We start from the raw sequence: 19,287 nt of genomic DNA, 5'->3' as shown, positions 1-19,287 counted from the left end.
AAAAAATTAAGACACAGCAACCAAATGCAATATGTGACCATTGATAGAATCCTGGATTTAAAAGAAAGAGCTGCAAAGGACATTATTGGGACTATTGGGAAAATTTGAGTAGGACTGTGTATTAGATGATATTTTACCAATATTAAATGTCTTAAATATGAAACTGGGGTTCTGGTTATATATATATCTATGATATATACACATGTATGTCTAGAGAGAGAGAGATGAAACAAATGTAAAATATTAAGAGTTGGTGAATGTGAGTGAAGCTTATGTGGGAGTTGACGGTGCTATTATTTCCACTCTTCTACAAGTTTGAAGTCTTTTAAAATAAAAAGTGTGGGAAAATGACTTGAAAGTCAGGTATGTGCTATATAGTTCAGGGAACTGGGTAAAGGGTACACAGGATCTCTGTGTTATTTCTTACAATTTCATGTGAATCCTCAGTTATCTCAAAATAAAAGGCTTAATTGAGAAAAGAGGATAGAAGGCAAATATGGCAAAATATTAACAACTGTTCTAACAGGGCTTGGAAATCTTTTACATTTGTTCTATTATTAATTTCATTATTTTCTGACCCTTTGAAATACCTAGTAAAAACACACCCTCCGGAGTTTTCTGGTCAGCGCCCCAAGCGTGTACCTGGCCCCGACCCACTGCTGGTGCTGCAGGCTACGCTCTGAGAAGTCTGGCGCGGGTGGGTGGAGGTGCTCAGCCGCGGGGCTGACCCTGCCCGGAACCACGCCTCCGACTCTTTACTTCCCTAGTTTAACCCGGGAAAGCGACTAGCGCCCCCAGAGGGTCAGGACTTCCTACTTCTCTGGTTGCTGCCGCCCTGCTACACCGGATCTCGCCGCCGCGCTAAGGAAATGGGCAAGAGGATGTAGCCCGCTGCTTCTTGGTGTATCTCAAGACTGCAAAGACTGTCGCAAGGAAGCCTGCGCCCTCACAAGAATCCTTCAGTTTTGTGCCGTATGGAAAAAAAAAAAAAAGAGACCCACATACCAGAATTCATTTATTACCTAGCTAAATCACAACTTTACAATACATTCAAAAGGGACTAAATAAGACGTGCACAGCAGTTTAAATGTAAAAATAGAAAACAGTGTCGAAAAGGTCACTTCAACTGGAGTAGAATCTTAGTAAGAGAGTAAAGCGTTTTCAGCCTGGAATCACCGGGCAGGCTGGGCCATAGCAGGGCTATTCACATGGATTCTGAATGACAATCAAAAGATATTCCTTATCTGTGGAGAGAGGCGGACAAAATTAACCCACCCGAAAAATTAAATTTAATAAATGAATAAGTCCGCTAACCTGCCTTTCTCTTCAAAACATCACTTGGACTTTCTGTAGACCAATGGTTTCCCATCCTCATTGCACATCGGAATCACCTGTCCAGCTTTCAAAAGCTACCATGACCCGGGGCCAAGTGCCAGAGGTCCTGATTTCATTGGCCTGCGGTGAGGCCTCGGGTGTCAGTAATTGTTTTTGTAAAGCTCTCCAAGTGCTTTTAATGCGCAGCCAGGGTGATAGCATAGGTGGAGAAAAAGCATCAGTTTGTGGGTCATTCTGGTTTTATAGATGTTCTATAGAGAAGTTTGTTCTAGACTAGATTTTGGAACATGAGTCCTGTTTACAGAGACATTGCTAATGCCGTATGTGTAATTCCTTCAGGGAAAGAAGTATGTCTATGGCTGCTGTCTGTCCATAGGCCAGGTGAATGGGTTCTCTCCCAGGGAAGATTTAAGACCCTATAGGCCTTTGATCCACTCCCCAGTTTATCCCCCAGTCGGGAGACATTTCTCCACTCTCCTGAAAGTCTCCATGTTCTAAGTTCACCTAATGTGGGACCTACATCTCCCAAATATTTTGATTACTAATAATAAATGCAAATGGACAAAAATTTCAAATTCTTCAAAGGTTAGATTTGTAGCTAATTTCACAAAATTTCCAGGTTGGGTTTTTCAGATTCAAACATCTTCATTTTGTAACTGAAGAACATCATGCGCCATATTGCATGTTAAAATCTATACTTCCAGTTCTTTGAAACAAAGCTTCTATCTAGTAAAGCGGAAAGATGTCTTAAATATGAAACAAAATGACACATTACCTGGGGCAACCATGATTTCATGTTTCTTTGATCTGATCCTAAGAAAAGTGAGGTCGTTCTGAGGATCAATGTCACGGACTGTGCTCCTGGCTTTCACCGTCAGCTGGTGAAGAAGACCTGCATATTGAACCGTTGTCGAGTTGTCCAACGTTGTTCGGATAGGAATGCCTGTTACGAGATTCACTTTTGGGTTAACATTTTTTTGATTATAAAAGGAATATGCACACGGTGGAAACACTGGAAAATACTGGTGATTGTAAAGCGGAAGAAAAAGTTTTGGCCTATATTATTCACTGATAACAATTTTAACTTATTCCCTGCCAATGTTTTTGTCTTTACATGGGTTTTAAAATATAGTTGGTCAAACTGTCATTACAAATTTGACTATTGCTTTTTTCTTCATTTAAATGATAGCATATAGAAGCTGTTCTTGTCAGTGATATTGTCATCAAATTATTTTTAATGAGTGTACACTATTTTATAAACATAATGTAACCAATCCCCTATTGTTAGATTGTTAGGAACTGTTTTTGTTGTTATTGTTGTTGTAGCTAATGGTGTGATGAACGTTTTTGTGCATACATTTTTTTTGAAGCTGTGAACTGATTATTTCAGAACTAAGTTAACATATTACTCTACAAAATGCACCTCCAAGTGGCCTGTCTATGCCATTTTGCTTCGAAATGCTTGGTCTGTGACTTGGTGCCAGTCTCCTCTCCTAAGGCCAGAAATAGAAAGGGATATCGGAGCCCATGTTGGAGAGTATATCAAAAAGGGACTTTAAACATTTCTTTGTACCTCCTTATATGGTATTTTGCAAACCTTAAATTTTATATTAGAGGACACAGCAGCAAAGGCCCTGTGGTTTTGCTGGGCACTCCCTGGTTTGCGCTCATTCTTGCTTTAAGCATTATTAAATTTAGCTGCTCATGTGCTCTATTGTTCCATTATGCGCATTTAAATCCGAACCTATTAATTTAACTGGGAAAATCTAGCCTTACAAATATGCAAGTATAATTCAATTCCGGTCAAATCAGTCTAGTTCAATTCAGGTCGCTTGGTGCTCAGGGCTTATTTTTTAATAGGTGCTGTGCTAGGTACTTTCCATATGTTGTGTCTCATCCAAGGTCCTTCAGATGATTTTGAGAACTACAGGATCACCAGGGAATTGCAAGGATTTGATGTGCCAAGTTGCCTTTAATTTAGGGGAACATATGAAGGTGAGTTTGGGGTTGCCCAGATTCCACAGGTACCCGAATTAAGGCCAAGCCGTGAAAGAGGCGAACATAGCTCAGGGTTTTCCCTCAGAGAATGTAATTCCAAAAACTATTAAACCAGAGAGGACTTTGAGAGTGGAACAGTATTACAAACTAAGGATTTTACCAGTTTTTCGTGAAACTCTTTGAGAACCTCCATTCTGATCTGAAACAGACTATTTGCTTTTCTCTTTCAAGAAAACCATTACCTCTGGAATGGGTCTTGCCAAACAAGACGAGGACAATATTTACACGAAAACCTGTGCGATAAATAAGGTTTTTTATCAAATGTTTTCATTTCTGTATAATTATTTGTTGGCCACTGTACCCCGAAGTCGGGTCTGTCGTTCACAGCTGACGACACATCACCAGGCCTGTCTTTAACAAGCATAGCAAGGACTCCACCTTCTGAAAGCACCTCCCATGGACTAGTTCTATTTTGCATCCTGAAGAGTGACTACCTACAAAGCCTGCACTGCTCAGTGTCAAAACAAGAAATACAACTGGAATAAATTATTTAAAATGTAGATGACAAGATTATGAATCCAGTGCTCAGGCCTATTTAGTTAGTCTATTCATGATCCAAGTCAATAAATAAAACAGCTAGCTTTTCTGAATAATAAGTGCGTGCTGTGGAAACTCTTGGAGTTGTTCATACACACTACAGAGCACTTGAAAAAATCAATCAACAAATATTTATTGAGCTTTTGCTTGGTACCATGTGAGGTAATTAAAAAATAATTTATTAAGAAGCAATTTTAGCACATGGTAGAAAATTCACCTGTGTCTCCTTCTGAGATGGAGCCACTGCTCTCAGTTTCTTTGGTAACCTTGCAGAGACATTCGAAGTGTGTTCAAGTATGTTTGCATTTGTGTTCTTCATTCCTTAATTGTGTTGTTCTCTATTCTGTGCTTTTTTTTTTTTTCATTTCAAGACTTGGAAAATTATGCCATTCAGTACACATAAGGCTGGGCCACTCAGGTTAGTGACTTCATAACATGATTGTTGAATGGATGCCTGTGAACACGTAACTAATAAAGCTTCCTGATGGGCATCTAGGCTGTTCCCATTCTTTGACTTTTATAAGCAAGGCTACAGAATATGTCTGTGTGCATGCACTTTCACATTTGTGTCTATGGGTAGGATAAAGCCCTACAATGGAACTTCTGGAACAAAGAATATGAATTTGATATTGCAGAATTTACGGCGGTACTTTAAAATATGACTCTCTATGATCCCAGTAAGCTGGTCGTCTTTGACTGTACGTTCGTATTTTGGTTGACCGTATTTCAAAAATATAAGGAATTGGCTGGGTGGCTAATAAAATCTAGTGAAATTCAAATGATGGGTTGTTAGAAATGTCAAGAATATTTAAAATTAAGAGCCAACAGAAATCAGGCTTATATATACATAAGAATATATAAGAGTTATGACTGAGAAACAAATATATATATTCATCAGTATCTAATTCAACGATCACTGCTGCAATATTGTAAACAATGAATGGTTTTATAAATGAGAAATCAACATTAACAGAGAATCTATTCTAATAAAATCCTGTACCACTCAGCAATGGGCGAAACCGATAAGTCTACTTTATTGTCATGGAAAGGACGCCTATGTTTCAGTAACGCTGAAACCAAAGGACTCTGGTTAACACACCATATGAGGAGATCTGAATGTATAAACATGGTAGAAGGCCTACCTAGTCATGAAAAAAACCTGAAAGTATGTTAAAATGATTTGCTGAAAATGACACTAAAACCACTAGTAGTAAACAAGAACACATGAACACCATCTTAAATATTTTCAGTATTAAGGTTCATGGGTCTCCTGAAAGCAGCAAAGCTGCTATATAATAAATGGCACTTTCATCTAAAATTGAGTAGGTTGCCGAAACGGAATATTTTATTAATTCTGGTCACACAACTTATACCGTATGCTATTAATAAACATGCTTGTCAGACATTCTGGTTATTAATCATCTGACCATAAAAATAAACCTCTCGTTTATATTTTTTGGGAAAAAAGTTAATTTGGCTTTCAGACAAGTGCCCTGAATCCTAACGTAATCTTATCCTAGTAGGGGTTAATTAGATGAAGTTAATGGATATTAAAAATATTTTGTTGCCTTTGGATAAGAAAAACAGTGAGAAACTTCAGGAAAGTAAAGCAAAAATCAGTTGTAATTCCAGCACTCTGAGATGATCACCATAACACATCCCTGCCTTTCCTTCCATGTGTATTTTAAGTGTGTATGTGTGACTGGCTATATTTATGATTAGAAAGTGTTGGCTTACTGCTTTGTTCCCTGCTTTTTGTCATCTAATATTTAGTTTCCCATGACTCTAAATATTCCTCAGCAATTTAAACAGAGTAATGGTTCATCAAGTAAATATTACATAATTAATTTAAAATTTTCCCAGCTGCTTAGATTTATTTACTTATTTGTCTGTTTATTTACTGCTCTTGTATATGACGCCTCAGTGAGTATCCTTTGTACCCAAATCTTTTCTTCCTTACTCCTTAGGATGAATTCCTAGGAGCAACATTACAAATTGCAGGGTATGGGTGTTTTCAGACATATGATGCATATTGCTAAGATTATGGACTTTTGACTAAGATCTTCCAATGTAACTCATTAGATGAGTTGTCCTAGGTTGAATGGTGTCCTCTCCCCCCAAATTCAAGTCTACCTTAAACCTTAAAATGTGCAGATGTAATTAGTTAAGATGAGGTCACACTAGATCAGGGTGGGCTCGAATCCAATGGCTGGGGTCCTTCTAAGGAGAGAAAACAGAGAGAGATGGATGCCACGTGGAGATCAGGCAGAGACAGGACTGGTGCGTCTACAAGCCAAGGAAAGCCAAGGACCAGAAACCGGAAACCACCAGAAGGTGAGAGAGCAGCGAGGAAGGATTCTGTAGAGACTTCAAAGAACAGCCTGTCTTTGCTGACACCCTTGTTTTGACTCCTAGCCTCCAAAACTGATAATAACTTTCTAAGGTTTTAAGCCACCAAGTGTGTGGTACCTTGTTATGGCAGCTGAGGGAAATGAATACATTACTTTTCTGGAGCCACACAGACAGCCTGTCTTAGGGGTTGTGAAGAGTTTATGAACATGCTAAGAACTAAAATCATTTCAAGCAGAACAATGTACTAGGGTTGGACCACTTCCTGGAAATATTAGGCATCAGTCTTTCTTACCTATAAGGCTGATCTTCAATCCTTTCCCTACTGATCACTGAAGCTGGGTGAGTTTATTATATTCATTTGTGTTATTTTACATTTTATTTTATTATTTGCAAAAGACATCCAATGTTTTTATCTATACATTGGATGTTTTATCTGTCCAAATCAATTAAAAACTTCCACATTCTCAGAGCTTAATTATAATTCCATTAAGTGTTGCGTATTGTGCCAGGGACTTGACTATTATTTCATTTAATGATCACAACCATCAGTAAAGTAGGTTATATTCTATTTTTAATTGATAAGGGATTAAAGTCCAAATTTGACTGTGGTTTGCAGTTGCTCAATAAACATTTATTGATCGACTTGTGCCAAAATAATGATGAGCTGGGAGATTCTGTTGCAAGCACTCTGCTATGGCAATGTGCCAATTTCATGGTTGCACTGTGAATTATATGAAGTAGCTACTCTTATTTCAACAAATGCTCTGGGATTTGTGGTACTTCTTGCCCTTGCAAATGCCTGAATTAGCAGTGAAACTAGCAGGAGCCTTTGAGAGGTTACCACTGTAGCTGAGCAGGTAGTGATGTGCCAGAGAAAATGCTCTGTGGATTGTTAATAGTGATTGTGGAATGAGAGCAAGTCTCTGGTGGAAGTCTACAGATTTCATAGGTGGAAATGCATTTGTCCTTCTTATGCTATATCCACAAAGACTATACCATATATGAGATTAAAACTGATTCTCAAAGATTTTATTAAGTATGGTAAAGGAACAATTTCATTTTAAATGAAGACTGAAACACTGTATACTTTATAATGTTAAAATAAAAACTGACTGCCAACAATGATATGCTTCCTATCTTTAATATGATAGTTTTATTGGTACTTCTGAAATATTAGGAGAGTTACCAAAGCTTTACAAATTAGACAATGTATAGTGTTTCTTAGGAATATATAGATATTTTTAGACATGTCTTATTCATATTTATATTTTTAATTCTCAGCAGAGCGCTTGGTATGTAATAGATAATGGATGTTTGAGAAGTAAATGTTATAGCTAAAACACAGAAAATATGCTTTTTATTTCAAATTCTAAGATGTCTGTGCTAGGCTTGGTACAATAAACAGGTTCTTAGTTGACTTGTGCATGTCAAGAAGACATCCTGTGATATATTTACCTTCTGCATTTACGACCATAGTTCCAATAACCCCTTTATGGCTCTGGATCCTCTTTAGGGTTTCCTCCACCTCTGCCTGAAGAGATCAGGAAGGCAATTAACCAAAGGGTGTCTTTGTGGTAACCCCAGTCCTACAGTGAATAATGTTTAGAGAGACACCTACCCCCTCATCTCCTTAACCTAAGGTACTGGATACTATAATCTCAGACCTTTGGAAGAGAGCTTTGAAATGGTCAAGTCCTGTATCCAAGCCTATGTAAGACTCTTACATACAACCCTGACACATCTCTTGGCCTGAACTCTTCTAGAGATGGAGAGCTTACTGCCTCACAAGAGTTCACTCAACTTTTAATGTCTCTATTTCCTGGAAAAGCATGCTCTAAATTGGACAAGTTTTCTCCCACTCAGGCTTTGCTCACTGATCTTTCTGTATTCATATGAAAAATTTCTTCTCTGTATTATAGTCCTTTAAATAGTTACAGAGCTATGTGTTTATCTCCCTCTACCTAGAAGTATCACTTCACAAGAAATCTGATTCTTAGTCCTAAATGTTACCTCCTTGGGAGTTCAGATAATTAAATTCAGGATATTCTGTAAACACAACATATTCCAGGATTCTCTTGGTAATGACAGCCTGGGTTTCAGTGCAAGCTGAATGTTCAACCATGAATGATTATTTTGGAACCCCTTTAATTCACTCAGCTTTCCGAACTAATCTTATGCACAGACTATATTGTACCAGTTTTATTCCCTTCTACCAATGCTGAAATCACAAATAATATTTTTCAAGCTTGCTTATTATTCCCATGTGATCATTGGATTTTCTGAATTCAAACAGTATCTTGCAGTTTCTTGATGAGGGTTTGTGATTTATTTTTTCCTTCCAACATCACAGAAGTGAACATTATGCTACTTTAGTCAAAAGACAGTTTTCTTTTGCACTTGTTGTGAGCAGGGACACTTATGTCCTCTTTTCCACCACTACAGCAGGTACTTTCTGAATTTCAGGCATTCGTATGCTGGACTCTCACTTTTTGCCATTATGAATACCATCTCTATTATTTACCTAGAATGCTCTTTAAATTATCTCATTACTTAAAACTTAAACACATTTTACAAGGACATCACTACCAGTACTAAATGGTAATCTGCTACTATTTGTCATAAACAGAAATAACCTTAAAAGCAAACAAAATAAAGGGAGGGCATATTATTAAATTCTACCCCAAAGAAAGGTCTGAGCCTGAACTCTGATATTCAGGTGAAAAATGGAAATTACCAAATGACAGTGGTATTAAGGGCCTAACAGTGCCGGGGGCTTTCTCCTGGATATAGTCTACAGGCTGGGGGGGTGGTGGGAATAGGAGAGGAATAATTCCCTCAGATGTAATTTTCTGTGTTGTTATTTTCGAACTACCTTACGTAGCAACTAGCGTTTGCATATCACTTTGGGAAACGATGCACTAAAGCGAAATAGTTATACAGGGGATCCAAAATGTATTATATTTTTGCCGTCTTTCAGGACAATGTTCACAGCTCCTTACAACCACTGAACCCCTCTTTATTTATTTAATTCTTACTTCTCTCCCAAACGCCTCTCTGCTGTCAGCCTTTCCCTCTCCTCTTTCAGTTGTTTTTTCGTGATTTCTGCGCCCCCTTAATACAATCTCTTAATCCCCATCTCCAATCCCCTTTTCATTCCTCTTAAAACTCTTTCACCTTGCTCCTTTTCAAACTATCCCCAGTCTCCGCTTTCGTTTACTTCTCATTTTTCATTTTTTTTGGTCTCTCCTCCTTTTCCTCTTTATTTTTTTTTCTTCTTTCTCAGTGTCGGCTCTCTCTCCCCGTTCCCCTGCTCTCTCTGTCGCATCTTTTTTCCTTCCCAAGATCTGACTTTTCTCCTCTCCATCTCGCCTTTTCCTTTTTTCGAACTTTCCTCGCTGTCGAGGTCTCTCACCCCCTCAACATCCTTCATCCCCCCAATCTCTCTGTTCTCTTTCTCGATATCCACACCCCGCAAATCCAGCCCCCGGAATCAACACCGTAGATATCTATGCCTCAAGATAGTTTCCCCCATCTGGGTATCTTCTCCCCTCCAACATCGCCCTCTCCTTCCTTCAGGGTCTCCCCGTCGCCCCTCCAAGAAACTTTTGGAGCCCCCAGCCCTCGCCGCGGCCCCGGGACCGGCGGGCCAGGGTGGCCTCAGGGGCTGGGCAGGGAAGGCCCCCGACGTCAGCGCCCCTGGCTCGTCGGGTCGCAGAAGGAGGCTCCAGATTTACCATCTTGCTGACGGCGAGACTCGACTTAGTCCGGCACCACCTCTGCCCGGGAAGTCAGCAACGCTTCCAGCTGTTGCTAGGAGACGGGGTAGGATGTGACCTCCCGGAAGTGTCGGTGCCCGCGCCTGCGCGTACGCGGGTCCGGCGGCAGCCGGGGGGCGGCTCTTCCGCCCTGAAGTGGTCTTGACGCCTTCCGGCCGCCTTAGGCAGAGGTTGAGGTCGGTGGCCCCCGGGAGCTCACCTGGGTGCACCTAGGCCAGCGGGGCGAGGGCCGGAGGAGCGGAGCGGGCATAGGCCTGGTTACTCGTTCGTCCATTCAGTCATTCATTCCTTGAGGTACGCCTTAATGTAACAGCCACTTCCTCATTCAAGAACGTTTTATTGACCCTCTGCCACGTGCCGGGCGCTCTGGGCCTGAGGAGACGCTAGCTGAGGAGACAGACCAAATGCGACACACGAAGCAACCCTGTCCACGTGTGATACGTGTTCTGGAGCCAATAAGCAGGGGTGGGTCCGTCTGACTCTGGGCTTGGGCCACGTTAGAGATTTGGTGACGGACTCAGCGGCTTTGCGACGCCCACCATACTTCCTTTCGCACTGTGCTCTTTGTTTCCCGCCCCACACCGACAGTTTTTTTTTCCCCTTAAAATATATTGCGGCATTGAATAGTAGTACAATCATATATATGTATATATGTATTCGTTAATTTATATCTCCTTACCCACAAAGAGTAGGGTAAGCTGCATCTTAGCTCTCGTCAAGTGTAGTGTCCCCTTACTGCGCTTCACTCCAGTTGAAGAGTTTCTACTCATCGGTATATTTGTTTAATCCATTAGGGGTTTTTGTTTGTTTTGGGGTTTTTTGTTTTGTTTTGTTTTTGATTATTATCTGTCAGTTCTGAGTTGCTGAGAAATTGCAGGTGGTAGTGCTGGGGGCTCTACAAATTGCCATAGAAGAGCATTTCACTAGGCGTTTAAGAAACTGTTGGAGGAAACACAAAGATCAGTTAGGGATGGTCAAAAGTCACTTACCTTTTGAAGGGCATTGGTAACATCTCTCTCTGTGGCCTGGGAGGCAGAGACTAACCATTGTGACAAGCGCAGCAGGAACATGTGGTGGCTGGAGTCATAAAGTCCTGGGGTTTGAAGAGGGCAAACACCGATTGCTAGATACAAGTTACAGGTTGGGAATCATCCCTGTAGGACCATGCTGTAAGGACTCCCTGTACTACTGGTGCGGTTTGTGCTCCCAATTTCCGAAAGCAGCCTCCAGCCCAACCAGGCATGCTTATTGCTAAGAATGTCCACTAGAATATGAATGGGCCCTTGTCAGGGATGCTCTGAAACAATTTTGAAGTTGGTCCATTTTAGCTCAGAGTCTGTCATTTTGTGACATTATGACAATACTGTGAGAAGCTCTAGTTCTTTTGTCTTTCTAGTTGCTTTCTTCTTTTGGTGCTGGGGGAGGATATTCTGGTCACTGTCATTCTGTCCTTTTTCCTCCAAGAAACTTAATGCCTCCCAAAAATCCGGATCACAATCTGGAACTCCAACCAAGATTACTTGGAATGGACAGCTAAGGTTGTAGGGGAGGAGCCTGGTGTGTGTGCACAGATCTGGCTCTTCACTGATTGCCTATATCTAGTATTTTAAGTAGTGAAAGTATAGGTATTTTCAGTAACAAAATTGGCTGAATTTTATAAAGACTGATTCTAGGGCTCTCTGGGTGTTTCTGATCAAGGATATTTCTACTTGGTTGTGTAGCCATTTGTTTTGCTTATAAAAATCAGTGGCCGTGCACCATATCTGTTATGTCAGTCAGCTTTAATGAACGAACCAACTGCATATGCATGGAGTGTGAATCCCCTCGTTTCTGGAGTCAGGGTGTCAAACTCGTTCAATAGCTGACAGCTGTGATTAGAGCAAAGAAAGACTCCAGCATGAAAGGCACTGACAGGAGTACCCAACTGCTGAAAAAGTAATAAGAAGTAGCCAAACTGACTTCTAACCAACAGTCAAGTTTGACTCACTGTGCACAGGAAATCAATGAGGTGAATATGAGCCATTTTCTTCTTATTGATTTTCACTTCTAATTATTCCTTGGAGGTAGCTTGGTTTAATTTTTACGCCTTTTTGTGAATTATTCCTTTCCCTTCTCCTCCTCCTGCCATCCCCTTACCCCTCCTTGTAACCTACAGCAAGTGCTAAATAACTTTGAACTTAAAGAATAAATGCATTTTTTTCAAGTACTCTGAAGTGACCCCCAAATTTGTGGTACATACAATGAGAGAGTCCACTATTCTTCACATAATTTTGTCAAATAATTTTGTCAAAATGTGGTGTTTTTTTTCTGAGGTCTCTCTTTCCCACCAGTAGTTAGCTAGTGCTCTCTGCTTAGCTCGAAGAAATCCAGGTAATTTGATAATCTTGAGTCTTCTCTTGGAATTTTCTATGCCACCCCATACATCTTTCTATCTTTGGCATTCGTTTTTAGTCGGCAAATACTATAAACTGGTCCATGGAGTATACTTGGTGCCCATTTTTTAATTAAAAAAGGCATTCTTTGTCAACTTAAACAGAACGCTAGTACTTATTTCACTCCAGAAAGTGAAATGTTAGATTATTTCATTAGATTCTTTGAAAGTGCCCCTTAGTAGTAAGGCAGAATTAGAGGATGTCAATGATATCAATAAGTATTCCACATAATACTACCTGATGCCATAGATTTGCAGAATTATAGGTTTAGGGTTTCAGAAGATCAACTATTTTCTGCTTATTAGGACAAGGGCACCCTCTAGGGTGATTCTTTCCAGGAGTCAAGTGTCACATAAGCATTTACTTGCCATAAAGGAATTCTCCCTGTTGGAATTAAAGGGTTTCCTTGAGTGCAGAATTTGGAGTTGTGTGCAGCAGGGGTTGGTGTTCCTAGGTTTGTTTCCTTGAGTAAAATAAATTCTCAGAGCTTTCATTTCCTCTTTTATAAAAAAGGAAATATAGTATCTACCTCAGGGAGTTGGTGTGAGATTTAAATCATATGGGTAAGTGCCTGGCTGGTACCAGATGCCCGATATGGATCATTTTGCCATGTTTCTTCTGTGTCTTTTCTTTTCTTTAGTCCATCCTTCCTTTTATCTTTCATTCATTTTCTCTTCTCTCTCCCTCCCCTGTTTCTTTCCTCTTTTCTTAACCATCTTCTCTTCAACCACCTTTTTCTTCATGCCTTCCCTAGGAAAAATATCCAGAATTCATATTGTTGACTTTGTCACTAAAGGACATCTGGCCCTTTCTTCTCTTATTCCCTTTCTCTTGTTATTCAAGTAGAATATTCTTCTCATGTACTTCATTCACCTCTAATCTCATTTTCCCACAAGCCCCGTTTTTATTTTTATTTATTTTATTTTTTTAAAGTAATCTGTATGCCCTGTATGGGACTCGAACTCACAACCCCAAGATCAAGAGTTGCATGCTCTACCGACTCAGCCAGCCAGGTGCCCCCACAAGTCCTATTTTTCAACTTCTAGCTCCAGTAAGCAGTTCCTATCTCAGCAAATTGCACTTAGTAGAAATTCTCAGTATCTCAGAGTTGAGGGCAAACTAAATATTTCCTCATCTATTAATTTTGTTCAAAGAAGGAAGGGCTGAAGGGAGCAATAAATCCCACATACTTTATGTACCCCCCTTTTTTTCTGATAAACCATTCCCAAAGTCTTTCATCTATTTTTTTTTTAAGCTCTCTGATCTATTTAGTTTCAGAATTAGGTAAAATTTGGTAGGTATGACACAAGAAAAGTTAGATGCACAAAACAAAAGTTAGGGTGGTGAGTTACCACAAAGTGAACTCTTCAACTAGGTGAAGAAATAGAACACTGTCTATATTCCAGAAGCATCCACATGGCCAGTTCCAGTTATTACTTCCACAATGTATGGCCTCAAAAGCCTAAAATATTTATCTGGCCCTTTACTGAAAAAAATTGCCAGTAGTTTTCAAAATATGTTTGATGGTTGAAAACAAAAATTTATAATATTGTTCAGTTTTCAAAATACATAAATGTAGTATGTAAAATAATTATAGTAGAAAGTGGGGGAGGGTAAAGTGATTTATCAAAGAGTAAGGATCTTACATTCCACTTGAAGTATTTAAGTATTGATTCTAAGTAGACTGAAAAATGAGATATATAACCCCTAGATCAATCAATAAAAAGCATACAGATATAGCAAAACATCATAATAGATAAAATGAAATACTAAAATTTGTTCAAATAATCTAAAAGGGGAAAAGGGCAAGCAGTGGAATGGGAAACAAGTGGAACAATTAGAAAGCAAATAATATAATTGTAGAATTAAATCCTGATATATCAATGATTGCATTAAATGTAAATAGTCTAAACACATCAATTCAAAGACAGATGGTTAGAATTAATTTTAAAAAATGATTGGTGATTTCTGTTTCTGAAAATTTGGAGTTGAAGTGCATTTCCCTGTTCCTTCTACTAAATATAACTAAAATGCCTAGAAATTATACAAATACAAGAAGACTCTAGAATATGGAAAGAATTAGATTGCCAAGGGAATTTGGGGCCCAAGGAACAAGACCGTAATTTACCTGGGTTTTCTTTTTGCCACATATATTCTAGACTTGGAGCTGAAGAAGCTGGTAACCCAAAAATCTGACAGACATGGAAATTTAAAAAAGCTTCTTAAATTAATTTTAAATTTTAAATTAATAAGTTAAAAAAAAACCCACAAAAGCTTATTCTCTAGCTAAGGGACCAGGAAAGGACCAGCCAGCAAGACAGAAACTCATAGAAAATAACCATTCTTCTCCAGCCAAACACCACAGAAAAAGACTAAAAAGGCCAGGTAGAGAGTATAGACTTCCAATCTCACTTTGCTATAACTCCCCCATCCCACACCAGATAACATCAGAGAAGTCTGAGTAAGAAGTCAGTTCTTTCATCCTTCTTGGTATTAACTAATTAGGCACCTCGCCACCCCTTGCAGCAGTTTCAGTAAAGTCCATTTGGGGAGCCTGGACTGCCACCTCCACTGTAGCATATGAAAAATCACATTAAATGTAAACAGCCAAAATATACCAATAAAAAGGTATAGCTCACTAGAGTGGATTAAAGAAAACATGACCTAACTATATTCTGTCCATAAGTAACTGACTTCAAATATAATAATACAGGCATATAGAAAATAAAAGGATGGAAAAAGGTATATCATGTAAACAATCCAAAGAAAGCATGAGTAGTTATACTAATATCAGATAAATAGACTTTAGACCAAAGAAATTTACCAGGTACAGAGGGGACCAATAATGATAACATTGTCACTTCACCAAGAAGACATAGCAAATCTTAAAATGTATGCACCAAACAACTGAGGTGCAAACTGTATAAAGCAAAAAGTGACAGAATTGAAAGAAGTGGTCATATTTTCAGTGATATTTGAAGATTTCAACACCTCTTTCTCAACAGTCGATATAAGAATCAGACAGAAAATCACCAGGGATAGAAAAATCAACATCATCAACCAATAAGACCTAGCTGACATTTATAGAACAATCAACATCAACAGAATCCGTGTTCTTTCCAAGTGCCCACAAAGCATATACCAAGATAGACCACATCCTGGGCTATAAGACCCACCTGAACAAAGTTAGAAGAGTTGAGATCATACAGAGTATGTTCTCCAACTACAGTGGAGTCAGGCTAGAAATCAATAACAGAAAGATAATAGGAAAATATCCAAACACTTGGGAAATAAACAACACTTTCTAAATAATCCATGAGTCACAGAGGAGATCTTAATGAGAAACAAACAAACAATGAACTGGATGAAAATGAAAATATAGCATATCAAAATTGTGGGATACAACTAAAGCAATGTTGAGAGTGAATATAAATGCTTATATTAGGAAAGATGAAACATCTTAATAATGTGAGCTCACACACGAAGGGCTTAGAAAAGAAAAGCAAAATCAAAGTAAGCAGAAGAGTGTAAATTATAAAGATAAGAGCAGAAATCAATGAAATTTAAAAAGAAAACAATAGAGAAAAATTAAAGAGTTGGTTTTTTGAAAAGATCAATAAAATTGAAAAGCCTATAGCAAGATGGTCAAAGATAAAAATGGGAGAAGACACAGATTAGCAGGAATGAATACCACAAATATTCACCCAGAATGAAATAGGTAATTGAATAGCCCCATATTATGAGACATTGAATTCATATTTGGAAATTCCCTAAAAGAAATCTTCACTGGAGACTCACTAGACAACTCTCTGAAATGTTTGAAGAATAATTAACATGATATATATACAATATCTTTCAGAAAATAGAAGGGGGAAAATTTCCCAGTTCCTTTTATGAGGTTTGCATTACCCTGATCCTAAAACCAGTCAGTAACAGTATACAAAAATTAAATAAACGGAAAGAAGGAAAGAAGACTGCACCAATATCTTCCCTGAATGTTCATGAAAAATCCTTCACAAAATATTAGCTAATAGCATTAGCAATGTTTAAAAAAACTATACACCTTACCAACTGGAGTTTATCCCAGGGATGTGAGGAAGACTCACCATTCAAAACTCAGTCAACATAAGCCACTATGCTAACAGGCCAAAGAAGAAAAAAAATCAAATGATTTTGTCAGTTGAAGAATTTGACAAAAATTAACACTCATGATTTTTAAAAAACACTCAGCAAACTAGGAATAAAAGGGAACATCTATAACTGTGTATAAAAGGCATCCACAAAAAAGCTACAGATGATGTACTTAATGTTGAAGGACTGAATGCTTTCCTCCTAAAATCAAGAACAAGTCTTTCACTACTCTTGTTTAACACAGGGCTGAAACTTTCAGCCAGTTCAATAAGGCAAGAAAAGGAAATAAAAGGCAAACAGATGGAAATGAAGAAATAATAACTGTCCCCATTTGGAGATGACATGAATTGACTATGTAGGAAATGCCAAGGAACTTACAAAAACAACTAGAAATGAAACTCTCATGTATAGAGCTAACAAAATATGACACCCTCCCCCATTTACTTTGACCTTCACTTTCTTTCATCTGAAGTTTGTAGTTTTCAACATGCAAGTCTTACTCACACACAAATGCACCCAACTGGTTTTTTGACAAGGGTGCAAAAGCATTCAATGGAGAAAGGATAGGTTTTTCAATAAGTGGTGCTGGAGAAATTGAACATCCATAAACAAAACAAGCAAACAAATCAAACCAAAACAAAGTCCTTAAGTCTCGCACCTTACATACAGATTAACTCAAAATGGATCACAGACTTAAATGTAAAACCATAAAGCTTTCAGAAAAACAAAAAGACAAAACAAGAGAAAACTTAATACTTAAGAGATAGGCGAAGAGCTTGTGGACTTCGCGCCAAAAGTGCAATGTATAAAAGGAAAAACTGATGGATTTAATCAAAGTTAGTAACTATGGGAAGACCCTGTTAAGAGAATTTGAAAGACGAGCTACAGACTGGGAGCAAACGTTTGTATACCATGCATCTGATAATTAGTGTCTAAAATATTTAATGAAGAATGAAGAATTAATGAACTCTCAAAACTCAACAGTAAAAAAGCAGATGATCCAGTTAGAAAATGGGCAAAAGACATTACAGTGAAGAGGATATAAAGGTGACAGCTAAGCACATGAGATGTTCAACATCGTTGGCCATTAGGGAAATGCAAATTAAAACCACGAGATAGCTCTATACATCGATCAGAATGGCTTCAATACAAAATAGAGACAACACCAAATGTCAGTGAGGATGTTGAGAGACTGGATCACTCATACATTGAAGTTTCATTTTGTGTGGTTTTCTTTGTATTTATCCCGCTAGGGGTTCATTTTGAGTCTTGAAACTGGCTTAATAACTTTGGTCTGTTTTGGAAAATTCTCATCCTATGTTTTGCTGATTTCCAGTAATTTAAAAAACTTTTTCTTTTTAATGACTAAAGACTATGAGCTTTATCTAAGGGAATTGGCTGAAAAATGGTTATTTCTGGTACTCAGCATGTATATTCCTGACTGTCTACACAATTACAAGTGTGAAGGTAAACAAAACAACAGAACTATATATACTCTTTCCCCTTTATTGTACCCTAAATGATCTCTGTGTGGTTCTTACTCTCAGGATCTACTGATTATCATTTCATATATGTTAAACTAATTTGGCTCTAAGTTTTATTTTCCAATTAAACCTAAGTCAGGATTTTAGCAGTGAAATATTCTCTGCAGACCTTTAAAAACTGAGGATAATGGCTATGGGATGATGGGGCAGTCTGTGGCCTTTTTATTAACATTAATAATCTCTCCCTTTTTGTTGGCTGGCATAGTTTTCCAAACACTTTGATATGCCCTGTCTCAGTTGCCCTCCCAGTGACCCCTTGACCTTGGCAGGTTTACTTCCTGAGTAGACTCTGAGGCAAAAAAGTCAACTGACAGAATAAGGATCCAGAGTGGTAAATCTTATTTCATACCAGTGTGGAAATTCCCAGGATGGCTCTGACTCTGTATTTGGGTACCTACTGTGTACTCCTCAAGTTACATATATGGCTCTATGCTCTTCTAGTTCTAAATTATCATAGTCCTTCCATGGACACAATAAGTAGCTGAGCCAGAAACAAAGTTGAACTCCCTTGTTTTCCTTCTCTGCTATTATGTCAACTGCATACAAAAGAGAATAGGACTTTGTTAGCTGCTTGGGAAGAGGAGGGCGTCTTATCTCCTTCCTAATTGACTCACCAGGCACCGCAGAAAGATCCCTACTGTAAATATTTTGGTTGACCACTTCTCTTGCAGCTGTCCCAGGAATTGAGATGGGTTGTCTGTGGATCCTAGAATAAGTTCTGGAGATGGTGAAGAGATGGCCAAGCAGAATTGCCATAATCCTTGATAGCAACAAGCAGCTTACCTTGTGGAATCTTGGGCCTTTCTTCTGACCACTGTAGGGATCAAGAGAACAAGGTAAGTGAGGAAGCAAAACAGTGGGTATTGAGGCACGCGTCTGGAAGGCAAAGAAATGGAGGCTGTGTACAGAACATCAGAGTCCTCACCAACATAAATCATACTTACATAGGGCAATCATTCCTTTAACAATATTGATGGAGGGTTTGAGCCAGAAGCATTGAGATGCAGGGAATATAACTGTGAATAAGATAGAGATATCCCCAGCTTTAATGGCACCTATGGCCTAATGGGGGACATAGTTGATAAACAGGTAATTATATCAAGCTTCCTCATGGGAGAAGCA

General features: G+C 38.6%; 1 protein-coding gene and 1 long non-coding RNA gene across 3 annotated transcripts in view; one reads left to right on the top strand and one right to left on the bottom strand.

The window, feature by feature from the left end:
- Nucleotides 1-863: 863 nt before the first annotated feature.
- On the bottom strand, nucleotides 864-10,149 carry DYNLRB2 (dynein light chain roadblock-type 2). Its single transcript, XM_008689731.1, has 4 exons — nucleotides 10,017-10,149; nucleotides 7,738-7,813; nucleotides 2,111-2,278; nucleotides 864-1,244 (listed from the first exon to the last, which is right to left on the bottom strand). Exons 1-4 carry the CDS (start codon nucleotides 10,017-10,019, stop codon nucleotides 1,201-1,203), a joined length of 291 nt encoding a protein of 96 aa, XP_008687953.1. The 5' UTR covers nucleotides 10,020-10,149; the 3' UTR covers nucleotides 864-1,200.
- A 55-nt stretch (nucleotides 10,150-10,204) lies between these two features.
- The window catches only part of LOC103662075, a 380,893-nt gene continuing 371,810 nt past the window's right edge, over nucleotides 10,205-19,287 (top strand). Inside the window, exons 1-2 of one of the 2 annotated variants that reach the window (XR_568347.2) lie at nucleotides 10,205-10,352; nucleotides 18,837-19,001. This is a non-coding gene — a long non-coding RNA (uncharacterized LOC103662075). The remainder of the gene's footprint in view (nucleotides 10,353-18,836; nucleotides 19,002-19,287) is intronic. The other variant, XR_005835639.1, reaches the window with a different exon arrangement.

The sequence above is a fragment of the Ursus maritimus genome, unplaced genomic scaffold (genome assembly GCF_017311325.1).
Source record: "Ursus maritimus isolate PB19 unplaced genomic scaffold, ASM1731132v1 scaffold_19, whole genome shotgun sequence".
Classification (NCBI taxonomy): Eukaryota; Metazoa; Chordata; class Mammalia; order Carnivora; family Ursidae; genus Ursus; species Ursus maritimus.
The sequence above is the reverse complement of the archived record's forward strand: the minus strand, read 5'-3'. Positions and strand labels throughout refer to the sequence as shown.

Excerpts from the sequence above, each read along its gene's own strand:
- DYNLRB2 (XM_008689731.1), bottom strand. Across the intron at positions 2,279-7,737 it reads TATGGTCGTAAATGCAGAAG|GCATTCCTATCCGAACAACG; the intron begins GTAAATATATCA and ends ATCTCGTAACAG. Across the intron at positions 1,245-2,110 it reads TGAAATCATGGTTGCCCCAG|ATAAGGAATATCTTTTGATT; the intron begins GTAATGTGTCAT and ends CTCTCTCCACAG.